The sequence below is a fragment of the Aphelocoma coerulescens genome, chromosome 5 (assembly GCF_041296385.1).
Source record: "Aphelocoma coerulescens isolate FSJ_1873_10779 chromosome 5, UR_Acoe_1.0, whole genome shotgun sequence".
NCBI lineage: Eukaryota > Metazoa > Chordata > Aves > Passeriformes > Corvidae > Aphelocoma > Aphelocoma coerulescens.
This window is the reverse complement of record NC_091019.1, coordinates 21,236,739-21,258,695: the sequence shown is the minus strand read 5'-3', so window position 1 is coordinate 21,258,695 and position 21,957 is coordinate 21,236,739. Positions and strand designations below refer to the sequence as shown.

The following is a 21,957-nucleotide window of genomic DNA, read 5'->3' as shown; positions in this document are numbered from 1 at the left end:
TAATAGCTGATGAACCAAATTTAGATACATGACGTTTTCATAATGGAGTTTCTGTTCATAAGTTTGCTCATACACATTACTGCCTTTTTACAGTTTATGAGCAAACTTATCATTTTTATGCTTCGAAAAAGTGATTGTGAGACTAAAGAGATTTACTTCCAAGGAAGTACTTAAAGAGCTAAATATGTACAGCATGGGAGAGAGAGGGCTCAGATGGGACATAAATCTACAAATATTCAAGGAGTATAAATGCTGTGGACAGAAAGGAAACATCCATGGGGCTGCAAAGGGCGGTAAGTAGGAGCAATTGCATGGAGCTAACAAAAGGAGTGTTCGGACTGAGTGTCAGCAAAACCTTTGGTACTGGGATGTGTAATCAGAATCCATTGTGATGGAAATTGGTAGAAACAAACTGCCCTTTCCCTTCTGCTCTGAAGTTCATGTAGTAGATTAATACACTGGGATTTTATTGACTGTAATTCCAGTTATTGTTGCAATCTGGGCACTGTCCTGTCATTTCTCGCTCGCTGCTCTTGTCTCTTTCTGTATGAGTCTTCCAGGCTGCAGAGGAAGTCACTTCTAAGTACAATCCCACTGGACTTTCTCTTCTGTTCTCCTCTCCTTGCTCAGTACCTTGAAAAAGAAAATCAAAGCAAGTTTAAAAAAAAAATAAGAGAATCTTTCAAAATGTTCCTACTCCCTATTAATATATCAGATCAAGATGCCTTCAGGGAATTATATTAAATCAAGCTTCTAGTGAGAACTACTAATACATTGAACACTTTTGCTTTCAAGAGTGAAAGAAAGTTTCGTTGGGGTTTTTTTGAGCACTGACAAAATCTGTACCATATCAGTTTTTATTCTGTAAAAGTCAAGCAACAATATGCTATTAAAAAGCTATTCTGGGAAGTCTTTGAAAATGCTTGAGGATGAACTTCATAATGCTCTGCTTACAAAGCCAGACCCAACAATGGCAAAACTACAGGACCTTTATAAAGAATGGGTAGTTCTCGAGTACCTGGACTTCTTTTTTTTTTTCATATCTCAGTGGGAATTCTGGCATTAATTCAGAATTTTCTTAGATGGCTTGAATTTTTCCAAAGTGTGGAATATGCAGTAAATTTGGCAATAGTTTGTAGCATTCAGAGTCTCTGACAGTGTTACCCCTTTTGGTGCTCAACTTATGCATCAGTTTGTTGATGCATCTGTCGTAATTCGGTTGGGCATGGAGATGCTTCACTCCTGCAGGGAAGGCAAAAGATTTTAACAAGGCCAACCATAGTAATGAGTCATCATCACTCAACCCATTAAATTATATTTAAATATAACTTAATACAATCTATTATAAAATAATAGAAAAATTACAAAGAATATTAAATTGGAGGAAAGCTTTAAATTTTCAGGTAGCATGGTAAAGTGTGGCTGCTGTAAAATACATTAAGTTCTTTTGACTTTAAAATGGAGCTCTATGAATTTCTAGGTGTCCTGGTTTCATCAGGGATAGAGCTCATTTTCTTTCTATGACAGTAGGTAAAGGTTTGACATAATTTATTTAAAAAGGAGAGATACTATTTACAACTTCAGTATTAAATACAGGGTGTTATCCCTGGAGAGAAGGAAGTGTGCAGGATATGAGGTTACATTTGACAGTATTTCTGTTCATACCAAATTACAATCTAAAAATCAAGCAGAGTTCTTTCAAATGTGTGGAAATCCTGCATTTTAATATATATGCCTTTGTCTCATACCAGGAAAAAATGACAACTGTAATAATTGGGTCATTGTGCACCATACCACATCCCACATTCCTTCACATTTCTTGACATGGAGAAGCAATGACACCTTCTTCCAGAGTAAGAAAAGGCTATATCTAAAGTGCTTAACCCAATTTAAAGCTCCCCAGTAGAAGAGACACGTGAATACCGGAGGGGAAGGTATCTAGTGGAGGGCCACTGTGATGATTGTGGGGTACATGATGTGCAAGGACAGACTGAGAGAACTGGATTTGTTCTGTCTTAAGAAATTAAAGCAGGGAGGATATTTTATTCATTTCTTTAACTACCTTGCAGTAGAGTCAAAAGAAAATAGAGCTTTTGGAAGGATTCACAGGGATGGTGCGAGAGGTAACAGGCACAGGTTAAAACCAAAGGAAATTCCATTTAGAGATGCAGAATATTTTTATTTTTTTTCTTACCATTAATATAGTCAAGTGTTGGAAAAAGGTATCCAGTGAGGCTGTGGATGACTGTCCATCTTCATCCTAGGAAATGCTCCTAAGGTGACTGGGCACAGCTCTGCACAGTTTCATGTAGCTGACTGTGCTTTTAGGAAAGGGTTGAACCAGGCAATCCCCAGAGGTCACTGACAACCAGTGTGTTCCTGTGATTCTAAGAGACTCTGTCTTCTAGCAGCCAGAGCTGGTTCATTCTTGAGCACCAAAGTTATATATGTACACACTAGGACCAGGCAGACAAATTAATAACCCTTCCAGGCATTGAAGACCAACTTAGCCCAAAGAATTGTCTGTAATTTCTTGTACTGAGGTGTGTATTCATTAGGAAGTGACATGTAATACTGAAATTAAAGATGATCAGTGAGGATTTGGTAATCTAGCCTCACTAAAAGGCAGAATGCTTGTATAATTTGTATCATCACTGTACCAAACTTGCAGTTAATGTTACAGAGGAAGGACTGTCTGTAAATTTTCCATTTTTTTTCTCTTCATCATGGGAGCTGGTGCAGGTGGAGAGCAGTTACCTTGCTAGAACATTTTCACAGGAGCAACCTCCCTGCTCATGTGTTGTACTTCATACTGTCTGTCAGAAAAGAAGCCAGCTGTCCACCTTGCAGGCTGTTTAATCATTATGGAAAACAGCACAGGCTGTCTGTTGAAGTTATTTGTTCAGTTTCTTAGGAAGGTTGTGCTAATTTGTATGCACCTTGGTGTAAACAATATATTTGCTAGGCCATGAACTTTAAAATTGTTTTGGAATGTATCACTATTCCAGAGAAACAGCTGGCTCTCAGGTCTTCCTACTACTTTCATGTTTGTTGGAGAGGATTTGAATAATACTTTGCAAGAAACAGGTCTGGCACACTGAGATCCTACTGTCCTCTTCTGAGACAGCCCCCCATCAAACTAAAAGCATTCTTCAGCAAGCAGTGTAAACACAGCAGTTGCATTTTGCCATCGGTTATATCACATTTAGTCTCACAGCAAAATGTTAGGAGGCTAACAAAACGATTACACATTGGTTTTCATTGTATTGTGCCACTTTTGTCTTTGGGAGACTGAGAGAAGATCAGCTACTCCTGACATGGAGGGATGGGCAATTTGGGCAACATGACCCAGCTGTTCAGAAGATTTGGAAAGGAGAGGTGGTGGGGAAAGCAGAAGGCCTCATCCAGTGTATTAGTTTGTGATGTCAGTCATCATGCAGAGAGGCAAGTGTCTATAGCATCTGAGAAACCAGAGAATCCTGTTTGTTTGGGAGGGAAATACAATTAACTTGTTGTTCTGTGCCTGTGTGAGGAGCAATGGAAATGTGCTTTAAGTGATGTACATAGGCTGCAGTTCTTGATTCTCCAGCTGATACTAATAGGCTGAACAAAACTGGAAGTAGTGGGTCAAGAGCCTGGTACAGATCTGATGGGGATGAAGTTGGAAGTTGGGACCTCCTCTCCTCTTGCAGACTTTTCTCTCTCTGACAGCAGGAGGGCGGTGCATGTCCATGAGGTGGGCTTGATAGCAATTGCATACTTCCTTTTCCATACTCCTTTAATGAGAATCTATGGGAAAGTCAAAGGCTCTGTAGAATCTGAAAATAGCTGCTGAGAAACTAGCCTTACTTTTCCTAAGGGTTGGAAATCAGCAGTGGTAGACAGAAGGGTGTCACTTCCCTCCTCATCAAAATTTCTGTCGGGTTATTTCAGGTGTAATTTATGAAAAGCTGAGCCTTAGGGACCTCTCCACTGAACCTCTTCTGGGTTGCATCCCACTGTTTGACAAGTAGTATGGTGAAGCATTTCTCTGTACAAGGTCAGATTAATCTTTTTTTATGGAGTTTCACATGAATGCTTTGCTTTGGGATTGTAGTTTCTCCATGCATAAATCTTTATTATACCAACAGCCTACAGCCCCAGTGAACCAAACAAAACTCAGTTTTATTCCTCTCTGTATTTATCACCACAGTGAGAGAACTCAATTGGAAAGGAACTCTTGAGAGTTTCCAGCAGGTGTGGTGGGGGTTTAGGTGCTGTGAGTCTTCAGTGAGTTCATGTTTCTTCTTTCTAAATTTGAATGGTATATGCCAAGCTAGGTCTGGCCCTAGATTGGGCATCATTCCCTTTGGGATGATACTGAGGATGGAACTGAAAATGAACTGTTATTGGAAGGTGCTGTGGAATAGAGGAGCAGTTTGTGCCTGTGTCCATGCACGCACGTCAGCCTGCTGAGTCACAGGATGTGCTCTGGTGTGCAGGCCTTGCTTTGCAGCCAGCAGAGGCTGAAGCCTTGATTTCTGCTTTCCAAGGTGTTGGTTTGGGTTCAGGTACAGCCCTTCTTTAGAGAGGCAGCATGACAGATGAGCTGACATGGAAGTGCTTGTAGCTTTTACCAGGTGATGAGTTTGAAGCCTCCACATTGAGGTTGATCTCACTTAATTAGCGTTGGTAATAAAAGATACAGCCCAGGTCTCCACTGTGCACATGTGGGGATTCCTAATACTTGTTAGTTATCTGTGATATAACCATGTGGGCCCTGTCAATGGATGCAAATGTAAAAGAAAAGATAGAGTTAGATATTTTATATAAAACCAAAATATTTTTCTATGGAGATAAAGCATAATCCTGTTTATCTAGGTTTTGAATTTCTGAACAATGTATGTTAGTTTTGGTTCACTGTATGACTTCCAAGATCTGCAGTGCATGAAACCAAATTCCCAGTTTGGAGGACCCTCTCAGTCTATGCTGGGAAGGACTTAAACATGATACATAACCATCACTGAGAGGGTTTTTATTCTGATATTTCCTAAATTTTGAGTGCTTGACTCCACAATTTTAGCATCTTTTCTGATGGCAGTGTCATACCTATTTTTCTAGTATGACCTGAGGAAGGCAGGAGCACCATCATGGTCTCACCAGAAGGTCCAGCCTCCTTCTGCTGGGGGACACTGGCACAGCTGGCAACAGCAGCTCCCTGCTCCAGTCTGGAGATGGGAGCTTTTAGCAGAGTTGGTGTTGCAGGAGAAAATACTTTTGAGATGTGAAATTTCACTTAATTTGTTGCTAATTAAGACAAAATTTTAATTAGTGATCCCAGAATTGAGAAATAATGACATGCTTGAGAAAACACCTCCACTTCCCTCCAGACACCTTTCCTTCCCCCCTGCCACTCCCATATTCCCATACAGTACTGGGGGTCAGTGCAGGGCACTTTTCTTTTTCAACCATTTTTTCTTTCTTTCTCCTTTTTTTTTGCCATGGCTCCAGCATGGGATCCTCCCCAGGCCACCATCTTCTCAAAGGCCTCATTCCTCCTGGCTATCCATGTGCACAGGTGTCCCCTGCCCCCTGTGTCTCCTGCCTGGATCATCTGCTGCTTGTAGGTCCACTTTTTTTCAAACTTGTAGCCAGATCATTTCCTAAGCCAAATCATTCTCCATCTGCTGTTAAAAATGTTCTTACTTAGGGTTGCCTTTCTCCTGCAGTCACTCCCTGGCTTCATCTGTACTTTCTCCGTGCTGCTGGGTGCAGAGAAGGGATAAAAAGCTTTCTTGAGAGCACAGAAAAAGCAGATCCCTAAGTTTTATTCCAGTTCCTGGACATATCCGGGTGTTCCAGGTCATGTGTTGTGAAGTGGGACTGGAGGTTATTTGCTTTGGGGAGATGGCAGAAAGGCACCACAGGAGCAGAAAAGATCTGTGGGGTGATTTGTGCGTTGTCTGCTCGTGTGTGAGCATGTGGGTGTATGATTTGCAGGTTTTAGCTGCTGAGCCCTCTTCATCTTTATGATGTGTGAAATGCAGCCTCTTGAAAGCTAATAACTTTCCCACAAACATCCACTCTTAGCTGGGTAAGACAAAAGGCTGAAATTCCAGTGCCTGAAATGGAGCTGCACTGTGTCAGGTCCCTGCTCTAAACAGTATGAGAGGATTTCAAATTAAAGCACCAGAAATTTAACCTGGGAAGAATAGCATACTTTGCCCTGCTTCATTCTTAGAAGTAATTGGAGTGCTATTTTTGACATTCTTCCAAAAGCTTTTATCCTTTCAACAAAAACAAGCACAGAATATATAAGCACACACAATTAAGGTTTGGCAAAATGATAAGCTGGTGAAACTGAGATCCTGTGGTAGGAAATGCTGATCACCGTATATAATGGGTAACAAACAGTCTTTCTCCTTTGTTCTAGAAATTCTCATGCAATCCTGTCTATGCCAGGGAATTTCACAGGGAGAAAATGGTGTTCACGTGCACATTTTGGAAAAGTGATGCTTTTATGGATGAGCAAAAAAGTATTCTACAGCCAGATAGATAGGGCAAAGTGTCCATGGATCTTTGCAAAGAGGGATATGCTTTGTCCTGTTCCAGTTAATGCTATGCAGCGGGCTGAAATTGTGAAAAATAAGCAAGCTACACCACGATGGGTTTGCAAAGCCATACAGAAGGTCAGTGTTGGATGGTAATGATATGGAAATCAGCTTGGATCACAGGCATAAATGAGTTCTGTGATTCAAAAGTGGGCAGTAATAGGATCCAGTATTAGGGTCAGGCAGGTGTAAAAATACTGGTGATGAAAATTTGAAGATAAATAATTTAAGATTCGTGGGGCAAAATGCAATGACTTTTGTAGACACAGTAATTGTACCAGGGAAGAAAAGTATTTTCCCCTTCGTGACTTCTTGCTCTCCATTCAGTCACATAAATCCATGGGTTCAAAGGTTTGGTTTTGGCTTACCAGGCAGTGCAGAAATTCTGATAAAGGCTTAGTAGCTATTAAACTTTCATAGGTTTGCAGCCTTGTGGTTGAAGAGACAGTAACTGCTTTTTTTCTCTTGGGGATGGGTTTCCAATTAAGTCTGTGTTGCTAAGTATTAGAATTCTCGGCTTACAGGCTGCTAAGTATGTGAATTTTGTGTTATAGGGAGCTGGACCTTTCCCTGAGCCTAAAAAGTTTCCAAAATTACTCTCTCCTTTACCTGTCTATGCAAAACTGAGTTTCATTTAATGCTCTGGTAGCACTCAAAAGTCTGCAGGTGCTGTGTTGATGCTGCGGCAGATCCATCCAGCATTGTACCAAAATGCAGAGGATGTGCTTTCCCAGAAGTGTCTGGCATTGCCAACTATTCCTCTCACTGAAGTCAATCAGAGCTGAGGGCTTTAGAGTATCTGCCTGAAATCCCTGTGTTAAAAGTTTTTTATCCAGTCCTTTGAACTTTTGACTCCTGGGTTTTAGGCAGTTCCATGGCTTATGAGAAGAGAGAGAGGTGGGCCAACTTTGCTTTGATGTCTTCAGTACAAATCAGCCCCTTTCAGCTGAAACTCCTGGGTTATTTGTGTAGCTCTCTGGAATTGCTTGTAAAGCTAACTTGGTGCACCTTTCACTTCCCCTTGGTCCCACGACTACCCTTGAAAAGAGCTATGACTTTATGATGTATGGCCCAGGCTACCTTCTTTTGCTGTGGGAAGTTAAGCTGTGGACTTCACAGATATCATTGGATATCATCACTAATACCCAGTGGGGAAAAAGAAAGAACCTAGCATGGGAAGACTCCTCAAGGTTTGCTGTCAAAGAGAGCACTGGCTTGCTCTCTGTGGGGTTTTAGGCTGTTCTGCTGAAACCAGTGCTGTGAATGAGCCCTGCCTGTGCCCAGACACTGTGGTGTTTCTGAGTCCTTCACCTGCTTTTTCAGTTGCAGCGGCTTTGTATCCTGCTGCCTGTATGACTCCCACTTCCCATTCTGCATGATCTGCTGAATGTACTTACTGTGCATCCAGAAAAAGCTGAAATAATGTTGATAGCTTTTGCTTTTGTTTTATCCCCTGTCCTTTCTTCTCTTGACAGTTTTTTATCATGCTGTTAATTATATTTCTGTTGGAGCTCACTGTTGTGATTCTGTTCTTCGTCTACACCGACAAGGTAAGTCAAATTCTTCATTTTTCTTTCCCCTTCAGCAAATTTATATGCCCCTTTTTCCTATAAATAAACCATGAAGCACTTGGCTTGGTATGCGCATCATGCTTCTGTCTTCTTTGAGACACTCCTCTCAGAAGGAGCTCAGAATGCATAAATGGCCTGGCAGGACTGGGCTGTCTTGCTTGCTCAAGTGTACAGCTCAAGGTCACAGATACTGCCAAGTGCATCTGTCATTAACAACAAAAAAAAAAGAAACAAAAAATCCCACAAAAAACCCCACAAACACTGAAACCCCCCACAAAAAAGTAAAGAAGCCAACAAGCCTTACTAGGAGCATGTAGGAAGAGATACCCATCAGAGTGAATAGGATTTTAAAAAATGTGGTTATGGTTTAAGAGCCACATTGATATTGTTAAAAAGGAAATGTACTCCGCACAGGCAGAGGCATAAAATTCATTATCTTTCCACATTGCTCCTTGTAGCACATGGGTACTTAGAGCCTAGTGGAAAGCCAAAGTAAATGCATAAAAGTTCAACAAACACAGCTTTTGTTTGTGCTTTCACATTTGACTTATGTTTGACCATTGTTCCTTCTGTTGTAAGGGCAATATTGCCTATCTAAGTTATATTTATCCTTAAAATAATTTTTCTTTCAAAAAATCTTAAATGAATAACTCCAAAACAAGGGCATAATTGTGTGCCACCTGCTTATCCAATCAAAATTAAAAGTCCCTTACAACTGAAGACTAAGGGAACTTGAAAATCACAGGGAAGGTGCAAAATTTTACCATGAATTAACATTCGTCAGGTACACGAGTGATAAACACTTTCTTCTGGAATGGGAAGGCAATAGCAAAAAAGAAAAGAAAAACCAAACTAACACGACCACTTGTGTTCATTAATAAATAAATTATTAATTAATATAATGAGTAGTATACTAATGACATAAGTGAGTGATTATGTATTAGTCATGTAAGTGAGTGATTGTCAGGTGCAGTTCTGAAGGACTTTAAAGAGCTAGGCTGCCAGACAGTGTTCTGTAGCTGGAATGTGGAATTAACTTGCCAGGTAATTACAGCAGAAGGGACAATTTAAAATTACTTGTATGCATTATTGGATTCTGAATTACTTGTCAGCTCTTGGGAGAAAGATCTACACATCATACAGGAGTAAAGGCATCTACTTAATATGCAGTGGGCCTCCAAAACCCAAACACAACATTTGGTTATATTTAGAAAGAAAATCAGTTAGAAAATATTATCATGTCATTGTATAACAGACTTGCCTCACTGTGAATATAATGTTGAGTTTTGATTACAGAAGCGATTAGAAGCGCTAGAAAGGTGGAAAAGAGCTGTTGTGAAGAGGGATTATAGAGACAACCTAGATTCAGTTTGGGAAAGGAAAGAGATCCTCTGCTTAGGAGATCTTACAAAGAGTAATTACAGTTGTTTCTAAAATAATGGCAGACTTAAAAGAAAGACCTGTCCTGAACACAGAAGAAATACATGAAAATGCTTCTGATTAGGTTTATAAAATAAATGGGTCTTATGTTCCAAGTCATCATCTTGTAGAACTCATGTTGTTGGCTGTTGTTGAGGCTGATAGATCAGTAAATGTGTGGGTATGGAGGAAAGAAAAAAAACAGTTAAGTATTTTTATTCATAGAGTTGTCAGTGCTGTTAGGTTGACAGGTGTGTCACAGAGAGTGTTCGTCCTCACTCTTCAGAGATAACAACAGTGAAAAAGTACCAGGAAGGATTCCCTCCCTCCTTCAGCCTGTTGGTTTGCAGTGGTTTTTATTGATTCTTAATAAAGAGATCAGGAAATTAACTTTCCTCTGACTCACATACTGCAGGAGGTAGTACCCTGCAGTTGTCTGTAAGATCAAAACAGAGTCTAAAATATGGGCTCCAGTTCAAGTGCAGTTTTACTGAGTTAACAAATTGCTGTAGTCTGGGTATTGCAGATGATCAAATTTGAGGCTCTTAATGTTCCTGTATGAGTTTAAATCTTATACTGAGGAAATCAATAGTTTGTGTTACACTTGCAGTCCTGCCTACTGTAGAATAAATAAAACAGCAGCAGCAGCCTAAAACTAATATTTTCATACAGCATGTTTAGAGTTTGTGTGCTGGCTTTCCTGATGTGATAAACAATATTACCACGTGTATGCGGAAGTAGAAAACCCAAACAAGTCCACCACAGTAATTCAGTTAATGTAGATCCTTGGAAAATCAGTGAAGGAACTTCTACACTGACACTTGTCCATCAGAAGAAAATAAGGTTAGTTTTGTGTGGAAAAGCAGAAGAGGACTCTGCAGATTGTCACTTTGAGCAGTTCCAGCCACAGGGTGGGTGTGCATCCATGTGTTTGTGGGCACACTGCATGGGCTCCCTCCCAGGTGGTGAAGCAATCTCTCTGGATCCATTGCTGGGACTGTTGCTTTAGTACTGTGTTAGTTACTAAAAAGCATCATGGCATTCACCAAGGGGCTTTTGGCATAGGGCTTTTTATTCCTTTACTGTGAAGGGGTGTGCAGCTGTGGACATAAACGGGGAGTCACAACAGCCTCGACTGACCTATTCTCATTCATCAGCTTGGGAGAAGCCCAAAAAATGCCTCTGCCTCTCATTCTAGTGACTTGGTAGCAGCTTCTCTGAGCTTTTAAGCAGCCAACCTGATCTCATGCCCTAGGATGTCATCTTTTCTTTTCTTGATGGATAAAGGTTTATCTTGATCTCATGAGATAAATGCTGCCCTGAAGTTCAAAACTCTTTCTCTGAGCTGGCTATGCAGTGTGATACTGTGAAGAGAGAGGGACTTGGAGAAAGCTCAGAAATCCAGAGTGTAGGGAGGAAAAGGAGTAGTGCCTTGTTTCTTGGAACTGCACTGTAGATCTCCTTGGCAGGGCCTGTGCTCACATCTTGTTCTCTATTCCTCCAACTGTCCTGACTAGTTGTGTTGTAAAATATGAAACTCTTGACTTCTGCAAATGTGAATGTGGGCTGTGGTGGAATGCATTCCTGTAGGATGGTTGTCTGGAAAAACCTATAGCCCTTTTATTTTGTCCTGGCTGTTGCCAAAGCAGCAGAGGGACTGGTTCATAGGCTGTCTCCAGCTCAACATGAGTACCTGAGGGACTTGGAAACTCCTGTTGACATTTGCACACGTTCATATAAAAGTTCCTAAAATGTGGCTTTTAATTTTTTGATGTCAGAAGTACCAGCCCAGGAGATGTGGGCATTGAATGGAGTTTGTGTGATTATGAGAACTGAGGCAGGTTGTTATTGCCCTGGGTGCAGTACTTTTTCAGGCTACATTTATGCCCCCATTTGAAGTGGTCCAAACTCCAGGGACATTTCTGGAGTCATGTGGATGGTTGTGTGCATGGCTACCTATCTATAAGAGGAATTTTCTCTTTAGTATGTTTTATTTTGGTTCCATCAATACAGAGCAGCATTTGATATTTCTATAAGATTGACATCTCTGTATGAGACTCTCTGTATTTATAACACATCCACGGAGTACTGAGAGGGTTAACCTTAATTTTATTGTGATAAGGAGAAAGCAGCAGAGCCCTATCCTGTCAGAGGTTGGATACTCATATTTCTCAACACCAGATTGGATCCTGCTAGAATGTAAATTATGCTAATAAAATGCACAGTCTTGTACCAGTTCTAACTTGTATAATCCTCCTGGTTTTAGCATCTGTATTTATTTTTCATTTGATGATTCTTCTGGAGGCATAGAAAAAGAAAAGTCCATATTTACTTTTTTGCAGTTGTAATAGTTGAGTTTTTCAGTAGATATCTGCATTTTATATGATTTACAGGCAGACCTATGTAATGCCCACAAATGAAAGAACATAACTAAAGCACCGTAATGTGCGGTTGGTTTTTTGGGGATTTTTTTTGGGAGTGGGGTGTTTTGTTGGGGGGTTTTTTGGTGGTTGTTTTTTTGTTTTGGTTTGGGGTTTTTTCTTTTTAAATACCAAACTGAGTAATGTAAGCCAGGAAGGAACAAAAGCACTGAAGAATCACTGACTATGATATTTGATTATGGGAGCAGTTACTGCTATTGGCAACTTGAAGTTGAGAATTTTCAATTCAAGATTAGGCCATTAACTCACTTGGATCCCTGTGAAAATTACAGCCTAAATTCCATGCCTGCTTAGCTGTGTTGAAAATGGCCCACAGAATAGCCCACAGAGGATTGAAAAATAATGGCTATTTCTGTTTTTCATGAAATGTGTGAAAATGATCTTGTTTTATATGCTGCTCCTCTATAGCTTTTGCTGCTGTCTTATAAAAAAATGCGGTCTGTAAATAGATGCATTTCTTGCTTTGTTTTTGAAAAGAAATTAAAAATTGTTTTAATTCCTGATTGATATTTTGCCTCCTCCCATACAAAGACAGCAGGTTGGAATTTAGTGGATATGATTTCAAGTACAGCTCAGTCCTCACAACCTCTTACACATTTGACTTTAGAAAATGGAAAAACAGAATCTTTTCCACCCGCTGCACTCATGTACAGTTGGTCACAGAAATTATCTGATCCTGCTGAGCTGCTCGCTGGTGTGAGGGAGGGATTCTCAGAAAACTGATGGAATTATTCATATAGAAAGTTTAGTTCAAGTCTGCTGCAGAAACTTGTTCTCACTGAGCTTCTGTCAAGAGAGCTTAAAAGTTTTCCATGTTTGCCTTTGACAGTGCAGCAGAAATGTCTCCTTGGGTAATCACATGCCTCATGTTCCCAGTCAGCACAGCCCACAGGGCTGTCCAAAACACACACACAGGACATGTTAACATTGCTGAAAATGGAGAAACTGAGCCTAAAGTGAAGAGACAAGATCACCCAAACTGTATGCAGTTCAGAGGTGGTCTTAATTTACTGGAAAACAACAGGCTGTGGAAAATCCTGCAAAACTGACAGAGTGGTCGCCGCACCACTGTTCAGTCAGATGGCCCTTTTCTAGCAATGTTTCTCCATCAGCATTTGACTTTGCCTATACCACCCCCTTCTTACTGTTGGAAATCTTGAGTGGTGGTAGAATTATTGGGTGCCTGTATCCTCCTTTGCCACAGTGAACAAAGCTGTTCCTGCTGCTGTGCAAGGCTGGGATCATTTCAGGACTGAATCTGTGTGGGTAGGGTGCACACTTGTCAGCACGCAGAGAAGGCTTTCTAGAGGACAAGGCCAATTTGAACTCCCTCTGGTATTTCTGTGGGGATGTGCAAGTCCCGGCATATGTACGTAGCAGTTTCTGAGCAGCCTGTGTGTTAATGCTTTATTTTCCAGTTAAGGTTCCATTTGGTTTGTCTCTAAAAGACCTTTAAGATTATTGAGTCCACCAATCAAGCAGTTCCTGGCATGTAGCAGCTCTGGCAGTGTTCTGGAATCTGGGTTTTGCATTAGGTGCTGACGCAGCTAAAACCTGTTTCTCGGGATCAACAGGAGTAGCACTGCAGGCAGATGTGGAGGAATGTACAGATTGCCTCCTGGATGGTGATGCACTGCAATTACTGCTCTGAGAGTCTGATGTGTTAGTGCTGGTCAAGTATTTTATTTCTCTAATGCAAAATAATGTTATATAAATGGTGATATAAAATAAGAAAAGACAGAAGTGTCTCTGTGGTTTATTTTACTTGGTAATAAGCTTAATTTTAACTGGTTTATTAGCATTTCAGTACTGGTGTCCCACAATAGGGAGTTGCAGAAATTTCATCAAAAGAATTTAATTATAGCCGATTTAGCTCGGCAGTCAGGCATAGGTTTAAATCTCTCCCTGTTCAGCACAGAACCTAAGTGCACGCTTGAACCCATGTGACTGATTTCATCATATGCTCACGTCTTGTTAAAGTTGATCTGCACCTTATGGGTCTCTAAAAGAAATATTGCTAGGAAAATGCTAATGACAGTGAAAAATTCTGGAGTGTGTAGAGGCATCACATCTTTCATTCCATAAGGAATTCAGTGAAAAATAATAAATATTTTCTTAAAAGCAGTATTGGTTAGCTTTTTCCATTTGCTCTGAGCATCTTTCTGTTTTGTGTCTTGAACTCCAGCACATCACTTTGACCTTTTTTAGGCAGGAGGAGATGAGGGGCATGGAATCTATTTGCCTGTGCAACTGAAAAAACCAAACTCACCAAAGGAAATCCCAGTAGTTTCACTAATTCATTTGTCTAAGTAGGATTTCACTGAAAGTGCACTTCCAAAATGTTATTAACAGGCTTGTTGAAGGATAGCACAGTATTGATGAAAAGAATTAAGTGCATGCTCAGAAATAGGTGTATTTAGGAACAATAGCTGCAGATAAAATGCATTAGTGCTCCCCATTGGGAACTCTTGATCAATGGTTGATCAAGGCCTAATTGATTCCTTGAATAAAATGTTAGCAGGGGAATGGGTGCAGGGAAAGGAGAATCAAACTCTCCTAAATTAAGCTCCATGCTTAACACAAGTACTCTTTGTAAAGATCAGATAATGCAGCAGCCTGCCAGCTCTTTGTGCCTCCTGTCTTCCTATTTTGGCTGAGTTCAGAAATGAAGATGCAGGTTGGTGTCTCAACCTCGGCAGAATGGATTTTTGCTCATATTGCAGCAAGTTCAGTATTTTCTGTAGTGTCCTGCTGCACAGTTTGGAATAGTGCTTTTTTCTCAGGAGAAATCCAGTTCTAACCCCCAGCCTAGCTAACTGGGATATTAATTCCCAGATCTGTATGGGTGAATCAAACACAGCTGTTGCTGCCATTGTGCCTGGCTTAAAGCCAGCCAGATCTATCTTTTATTTCCTGACATCACTAAATTCGCCTAAGGGTTTCCTGATAAATACTTGGTAATGTATCAGTCTACAGCAGAAAGATACGTAATTTGGCCTCCTTCTTGCTAGTTTGCAATGTAATTACAGGTTAGCTCATGATCTCAGGAACATGTCAAATTATGTCTTTGTTGTGGAGCACTTTTACGATTATCTGTTTCCCATACCTCAAGTTTCAGGTTTCATAGTAGAAAAGATGTAAGTGGTGCAGGTCTTCAACCAGCCTCTCCCAAGGAAGACTCTGGAATACAGTAGTGGTGGTTATTAAATACTTTGCACGTCTGTGTGCTTTCCATTCATCCCCTTAAAGGGTGTTACAGGAGGTGAGTAGTTCAGCTCTGCTGTTGCTGACTGGGAGAAGTGATGTTAAATGCTAAATCCTGAGGGTGCAGTGTGTCTCGGGAAATACGTACTGCCCTCGTGTCTGAGTGAATGGAGTGGGACCTTACTGTTCCACAGGACCAGTTTTTGCTCAGTTTTGACTTAGCTGTGGTCACATAAGAAGCCATTTCAGTATCTGGGTGGATCTGGAACTGAGTGCATGCCAGTGTTGAGTACTGACAGAAGTGAAGTGAGAGGCCCTGGCTTTACACACGCCTCATCAACATCAGCTTTAGCTGGTGACTGACCCCCAGCTTGCATCTCCTAACTGCTGGCACTCGTTTTCTACAATTTTATTTGACAAAGAGAAGAATAGCAGAAGGAGAAAAGAATGGTTTAGAAAAGCGATAAAATAAATAATTAAGGCAGCTTTAGGCATTTAAATACAGGCAACATCAAATGCTGAGGGATGACTGAGGTAGTGTATTGAAACAGACAGCACATTTTTTATTCACTCTATGAACATTTTTGATGTGTCACAATATATTTCAGGCAACACTAGAAAATGACAGTAAACTACATGCTTAACATTTTTTACGTATTAGAAAAAGAGAGGGGAAGATGACTTTTTGTGTTATCAGACTGTAAGCAGGCCAATAGCATATAGTCCTTGTCTTGGATTTGTCAGCTGCAGTTGAAGAATGATGAGCTAGGTTGACTACTTTATTAGGCATAATTTGCAGCTGAGGTTTTTTAAACTCCTTCCTTTGATTTAACTCAGCAATGGTATGCGGTGAGCTGGTTGAGACAAGGATCTGTTGATTCACAGCTCCAAACCATTACCAGTTCTTGGTTCTCTTAAGGGTGGAGTGCATTGAGTGACCCTTCAAGGCCACAAATCATGCTCAGGGACTTAGTATTACCCAAACTCCCTGATATGTCCAAGGCTTCGCATTGGAAATATCACTGCACTGCAAGATGGTGTAATCTTTTCCGTTGATAAATTTGTGGGTTGAATTCTTGCTGTGAAGTTCAGACATAGGAAGGAGGTTCAGCAACTTGCTAGACAGCAGCCATTGTACCTTTGGAAATATATTCCCCAGACTTAAAAAACCAGCATAATCAATAGTGTTTAGCAACCAGTGGTCACTGATGCCTGCTTGCTGGAATAATTTTTAATATGAACTAATAATCCTTAATCATTTGGGATCTTGGTCTCCCTGAATCTATGTGCAACAAAATACGTGATTGACTTGACAGTAGGAAGTGACTGAGCTGGAAGATAGAGTAGATTTTGTGTAAAGGGATATGTCTTGACAGGGAGCAGAGTAAGAGCTTTACATTTTCTGAGTGCACACATTTCTTACTTGACATGTACAGTGCCTCTGATAATTTGGATGATGGTAATATAAAACAATTCTGCTTTAGTATCCTGGCATTAACAATGAGTGAGGCTTGTGCAAAAATTGTTTTAACTATGGCACAATCTTAATTCACTTTGTTGTACTGCAGTAATTTTGTGTACCCTCTTCTATGCCTTTAAATCGCAGGGAAGGCGTCCCTGAGAACAGAGAATTTTCAGAGAGGTTGTTCTTGTCGAAACCCATTCACCCCCCTGCTCCTGCTACTAATTGTCTTTGATACAATTTCTTAATGAGTTGATTTCTGTGGTATTGAATTATTATACAGCAGTATATGTTTTTATTTTCTTGCTTTCTCTGTTTTGTGCTTTACTGCCATAATCCAAGGATGATGTTGTTCTCCCAGACGTTTTTGCCATCTGCACCTTGCCTCTGAACCACAGGAAAGCAGAACAATACATGTCATCTCCTTCAGCAGTGCCGATGTCACCTCTGTTGACAAAGTCCTAACCTCAGCATTTAGGGAACCTTTTCAGAGGTCACCTTGAAGGGCATATTGAAGTGCAAACTGAATTGCATGTTAAATTGGTAAATTATGTAAATGAAGCAAAATGGAAAAGATACAAAAGATCATTGAAGATATTTGAGGAACTACTAAAAGTCTTTATCTAGAGATATAATGAAAGCAGAAAGCCACAAAGCATGTGAGATTTTGATTAAGAACCAGATGTTTGTCAGATTGTCACACAAGACATCTAGTTTTTCTTTTAACAATTCAGGACCAAAGGAGTTGCAACAAGATTTGAATTAATCAAAATGTTTGAAGGGATATTTAAGAGCTGTGAAGAGAATCAACATTTCTCTCTATGCGACAAGGACTCACAAGGAAATGTCCTGTAGATTTCTTTCAGGTCTACCTTTTTCTCCATGAATAGGGAATGCATTGTAGGTGGCACAAAACCAGCTGGATCTGTGCAAACAAAGAGAAGAAATGTTTTTTTCAAGGTCAGTCAGCTTGGGAGGAAAAAGATAATTCTTTTCTTTTGAGGACTGTGAAGAAAATGGGGAGGACGTGCTGCATACCTTGAAGTGTGTTGAAGTGGGACTGATATTTAAGTAAATGTCAGCAGCGTGCCCTTGCTGCTGGCACCACTGCAGGTGGCCATTCAGCAGCCAGGTGTGGTTTCCCAGGGCTGGGTGTTCCGATGGAAGCCTGGCTTGCTGCTGGTTTTGACACTGATTTATGTACAGATGGCAGGGACAGCTCTTTCATAATGACTGTTGTTATCACTGAGAGCACTGAACACTGAGGATTGCTTCTCCCACTGCCTGCCTTAAGTTTTCTCTCTTTCAGCTCTATTCATAGAGGTGTCAGTTTGCATGTGAGAGCTGCAGTGAGAGGTGATTAGATGAGTAAGACTAGGACGCTGGAACTGCTGCTGGATATCACAGTTTTGCCATATCCATTTCAAGCCTTCTAGGAGTTTATCTGCACGGTGCAGTATCAGGTGTCAGCACAGAATGAATGCACAAGTCACCCCTTTCTGTATGGTAAAATCCTGGCCTAAGTGAAGTCAGTGGGAGCTGCCTGTTGTCTTTCATGAAGCTATTATCCTTAATTTTAGTATTTTTAAATCTCTTTCCCACTTCCTAACTTAGTGATCCAAATAACGCTCACTTGAGTGTGTGCAATGATGTATTCCGGTGCTGTAGGAGATGCCACTGCCTGGCAGCTGCAATGATCAGGGAGCTTTGTTCTCAAGAATAATGTCTTAATCTTGTGATGCAGTGTGTGGGATGCTGTTGCCTGCTAAGAAATGGGTTGAATTTTGGCTGCAGAAAGATGACACATTTCCGAAAGAAATGTAATTAATGAAATATAGATTCCTCTGGATGTTAATTTCCTAATCTCTACTATGGCAACTTGGCTTTTGCATCCATGTTCTCAATGACTAACTATGCAGCACCCATGCTAGGGTATGGAATTGCAGAACTGTTTCGTTTAGAAGGGATTTCTTGAGCTCTGGTAGTCCAAGGCCCTCTTCAAGCAGGAACAGCGAGAGCAGGCTGCCCAGGGCCTGCTGGGTTTTGACCAACCCCAGTTGGGTTTTGACGACCTCCACAGGTGGAGGCTCCACAGCCTCTCTGGAAAACCTGTTGCAGTGTCGGACCACTCTCACAGTGGCCTTCTTTGCTACAAGAGTGCATTTCTGGCTCACAATCAACATAATGTCCACAATTTCCCCAAGGCCTTTCTCTGCAGAGCTACAGGTGTCAAAAGCTGTATAAAAGCAAGGTAAGCAACATCCACTGAGCTGGTTGCCATATTTTGGAAAACTGTCACATTAGTTAAGCAGGATTTACCCTTTGTAAACCCATTCTGACTGCTCCCAGTCATCTTCCTGTCCTTCATGAGTGTGGAAAGGGTTTCCAGGATCAGTTGCTCTATCTCCTTCCCAGGGACTGAGATGAGAATGACAAGCCCATAGGTTCTGGATCTTTCTGATTGCCCATGTTGAAGACAGGAGTGGTATTTGCTTTCTTCCAGTGTTCAAGAACTTCTCTCCAGCCTCTTGTGGGACAGAGTCCTCTCTTGTCTTGCATGGTATTGGCATTTCTTGTTCAGAACTTTCAATCACTGTGCTAGCAAAACAGCCTCCTAAGTGCTGCCTGCCAGGGCACTACATATTCTGGAGCAAATGAAATATTTATCTGTTAACATTCCCATTTCAGCCTTTTTGTTTCATTCTGGGTATTAATTTTGGGCATCTGCCGCAACTAGTCACCACTTTTCATAAAAATTAAGGAAATTGAGTGTATCTGAAATCTGCATATCTACCAACCATTGACTTCATTTGTTTTGGTTTTCTAGTAATTCATGGAAGGCATATAATGGCAAAAGCTTTCAAATAACAAAATGCTTCCACTGGTGCATACCGCAGGTTTGAAGTGATTAAACAAAAGGAGAATATTTGAGTTAAAATTGAATGTGCAACTTAAAGCTTTTTCTCAGTGATACTTACTGAAATGACTGCTTTTCCAATTAAGCTTTGACTGTCATTTACTTGGAATTACTTTTTAAAAATACTTTGAATTCCTGGAATATGCTTGATATCAAACTGCTAATGTGGCAGCGGGGAGATGCTTCATTCCACCTCAAGATGGACTTTTTGAGGATTTAATGTCTGTTTATTAGATTTTGTGACTGGTTATGGTTATATTTTTGTATTCATCCCCTAAGTATCAGCTAGTGCTATGTATGGTAAAATGGAGAATGTGGCTTTTTGCTTTCCCATAGTTAGTGGAACCATGCAGATTCCATAGGAGTCAGATTCTGGGCTCCTCAGGCTCCTTGCTTCTGATCCAGGGCAGCTCTTTGCACAGTCCATAGATACCTCAGAACTGTCAACATTACTGCCTAGCTCTTTGAGGAGATTGGATCAGGCTCTGAGATGCAAAACTATACTCTCTTCTTGAGGTAGAAGTAGATATACTTTTCTGATCCAAAGGCCTTCCTCCACCCATTCCAGGCATGTTTTGAGCAATGTTCTGCTGCTGTAGCTGGCCATTTGGAGTAGATCTGCTTGCTGTGTGCCTGGGACAGCTTTAGTCTTCCCTGTGAGGCTGGAGTGACACTTCCAAGTGACGTGTGGCATGTCCTGGTGTGGATTTGCCTGTGTGTGCTCCCTGCTATGTCCTGTGTATCAGGTAGATGCCAAAAGCCAGGTTTAGAAGTGGACAAATGAACCTTTTTCACGTGTGCTGTGAAGCAGTTTCAGTGCAGATGAGCAACATATTTTAAACCACAGTTTCACAGACTGTGTGTGGAATTTTTTCTGGCCCCAGCAGGATGCCATGCAGTGGTGTAGCTTCTAAGGGTCACTTGGTAAGTCCTCATCTATCCCACAGCTTTTATGTTTAGAGTTGATACATCTCATTAATCTCCCCCCCCCTTTTTTTTAGTAGCATATTAAATTCAAGGGTTCCCGTATTACTTTACTCAATATTTTTCCATATGAAATTTTTTAGGGGAGATGAATTTATCAGAGGAATATTGAGTAGTCCTGTTCTATATAGATTTTCTTTTGAAAAGTGGCATATTTAGGCACTGAGAAACACAGCTGATGAGATGCACTACTTGAAGCATGTTTTTTCAGTCACAGAATTATTCTTTCTCCTCAAAGACTGTTTGCCTTGCTCAGCTTAGCACCATGAATCCACAATTTAAATTGTGTGAATTAAGAGGATCAAGTTTCTGATCTCTGAAAACTTGCAATGCCCTGGTTGCTCTGACCTTCCAAGAGGAGAGGACTTTGAGAGGTCCCCATGTCAATTCTGACTTGCCTATCGCTTCACCTTCAGTCCTTGAAACAATTTCCCAATGGGAATTTTAGGTTGCATGCTGATAACTTCTGTTCTAATCGAGCGGATTTAAGTGGAGTCAAGTAGGCAAGCATTTGACACTTATTACAGAGGTTGTTTTTCAGTAATTTTTAGGTGCTCTTTTAAGTGATGGTGGTGAAGTGTGATAAAGAGAAAAATTAATGCTAAAGGAAAATTATATTTGGCAGATGCTTAAGTACATCCTACATAATAAAAATGTGGTTTTAAGCTAAGAGTGATTTGGGTGTCTCTCCCTTGTTGACCCGCTTCGAGATAATTCAGGGACGCTTGAATTTTGAGAGTTCATGAAAATGCTGGGATGTGGAGTGCCCTGAATCCCTCTCATGTCTGCAAGCCATCTCTGGAGTGACCCTGAACAGCAGTACAGTGGTGGGTTGTGGTTCAGGGCACTGCCCACTGCAGCAACTCACTTCACAAGGGAAGAATTCCCCAAGTAAGAATGAATCCTAACATTCTCTTTTTTGTGTCCTCTGACCACAGTGCTGAGCCTCTCATATTCCCTTTGGGACAGAGTTGTACATGGAGGGTAAAAATGTGTTCATATTAGCAAACTTGTAGGTTTGGATCACATCCTTTTGTTTTATCAGGAACTGGCAGCTTAACTGGTCATCCATTTCAAGATGAAATGGAAAAATAAATTAAACAAGTCTTTTATCTCTGCAGATTTTTATAACAGTGAGTGGGGAATGAAAGATGGATTGCATTTTATGAAGTAGGAAATTAAATTGTCCTTCCACTCTCTAACTTAAAAATCCAGGAAAACTCAGGAAATGCTCATTGCTTTCTGGATGTACCAGTATGCCTGCTCAGACCTGGATTATCTCAGAATGTACAGGAAGGGCTTTAGGATTTGGGAAGGGTGGCTCTGTAGGTCTTTTCCTGTAAATACAGCTATTTCTAATAAGTGTATG

At 40.8% G+C, this 21,957-nt stretch overlaps 1 protein-coding gene across 13 annotated transcripts in view; it reads left to right on the top strand.

The window, feature by feature from the left end:
* TSPAN4 (tetraspanin 4) overlaps positions 1-21,957 on the top strand; it is a 420,840-nt gene that overhangs the window by 366,166 nt on the left and 32,717 nt on the right. For 12 of the 13 annotated variants that reach the window (XM_069017019.1, XM_069017010.1, XM_069017020.1 and 9 more), the window contains one exon: positions 8,066-8,140. The exons of the other annotated variant lie outside the window; for it this stretch is intronic. In XM_069017019.1, coding sequence (XP_068873120.1) covers positions 8,066-8,140 — 75 coding nt within the window. The remainder of the gene's footprint in view (positions 1-8,065; positions 8,141-21,957) is intronic. 13 annotated transcript variants of the gene reach the window in all.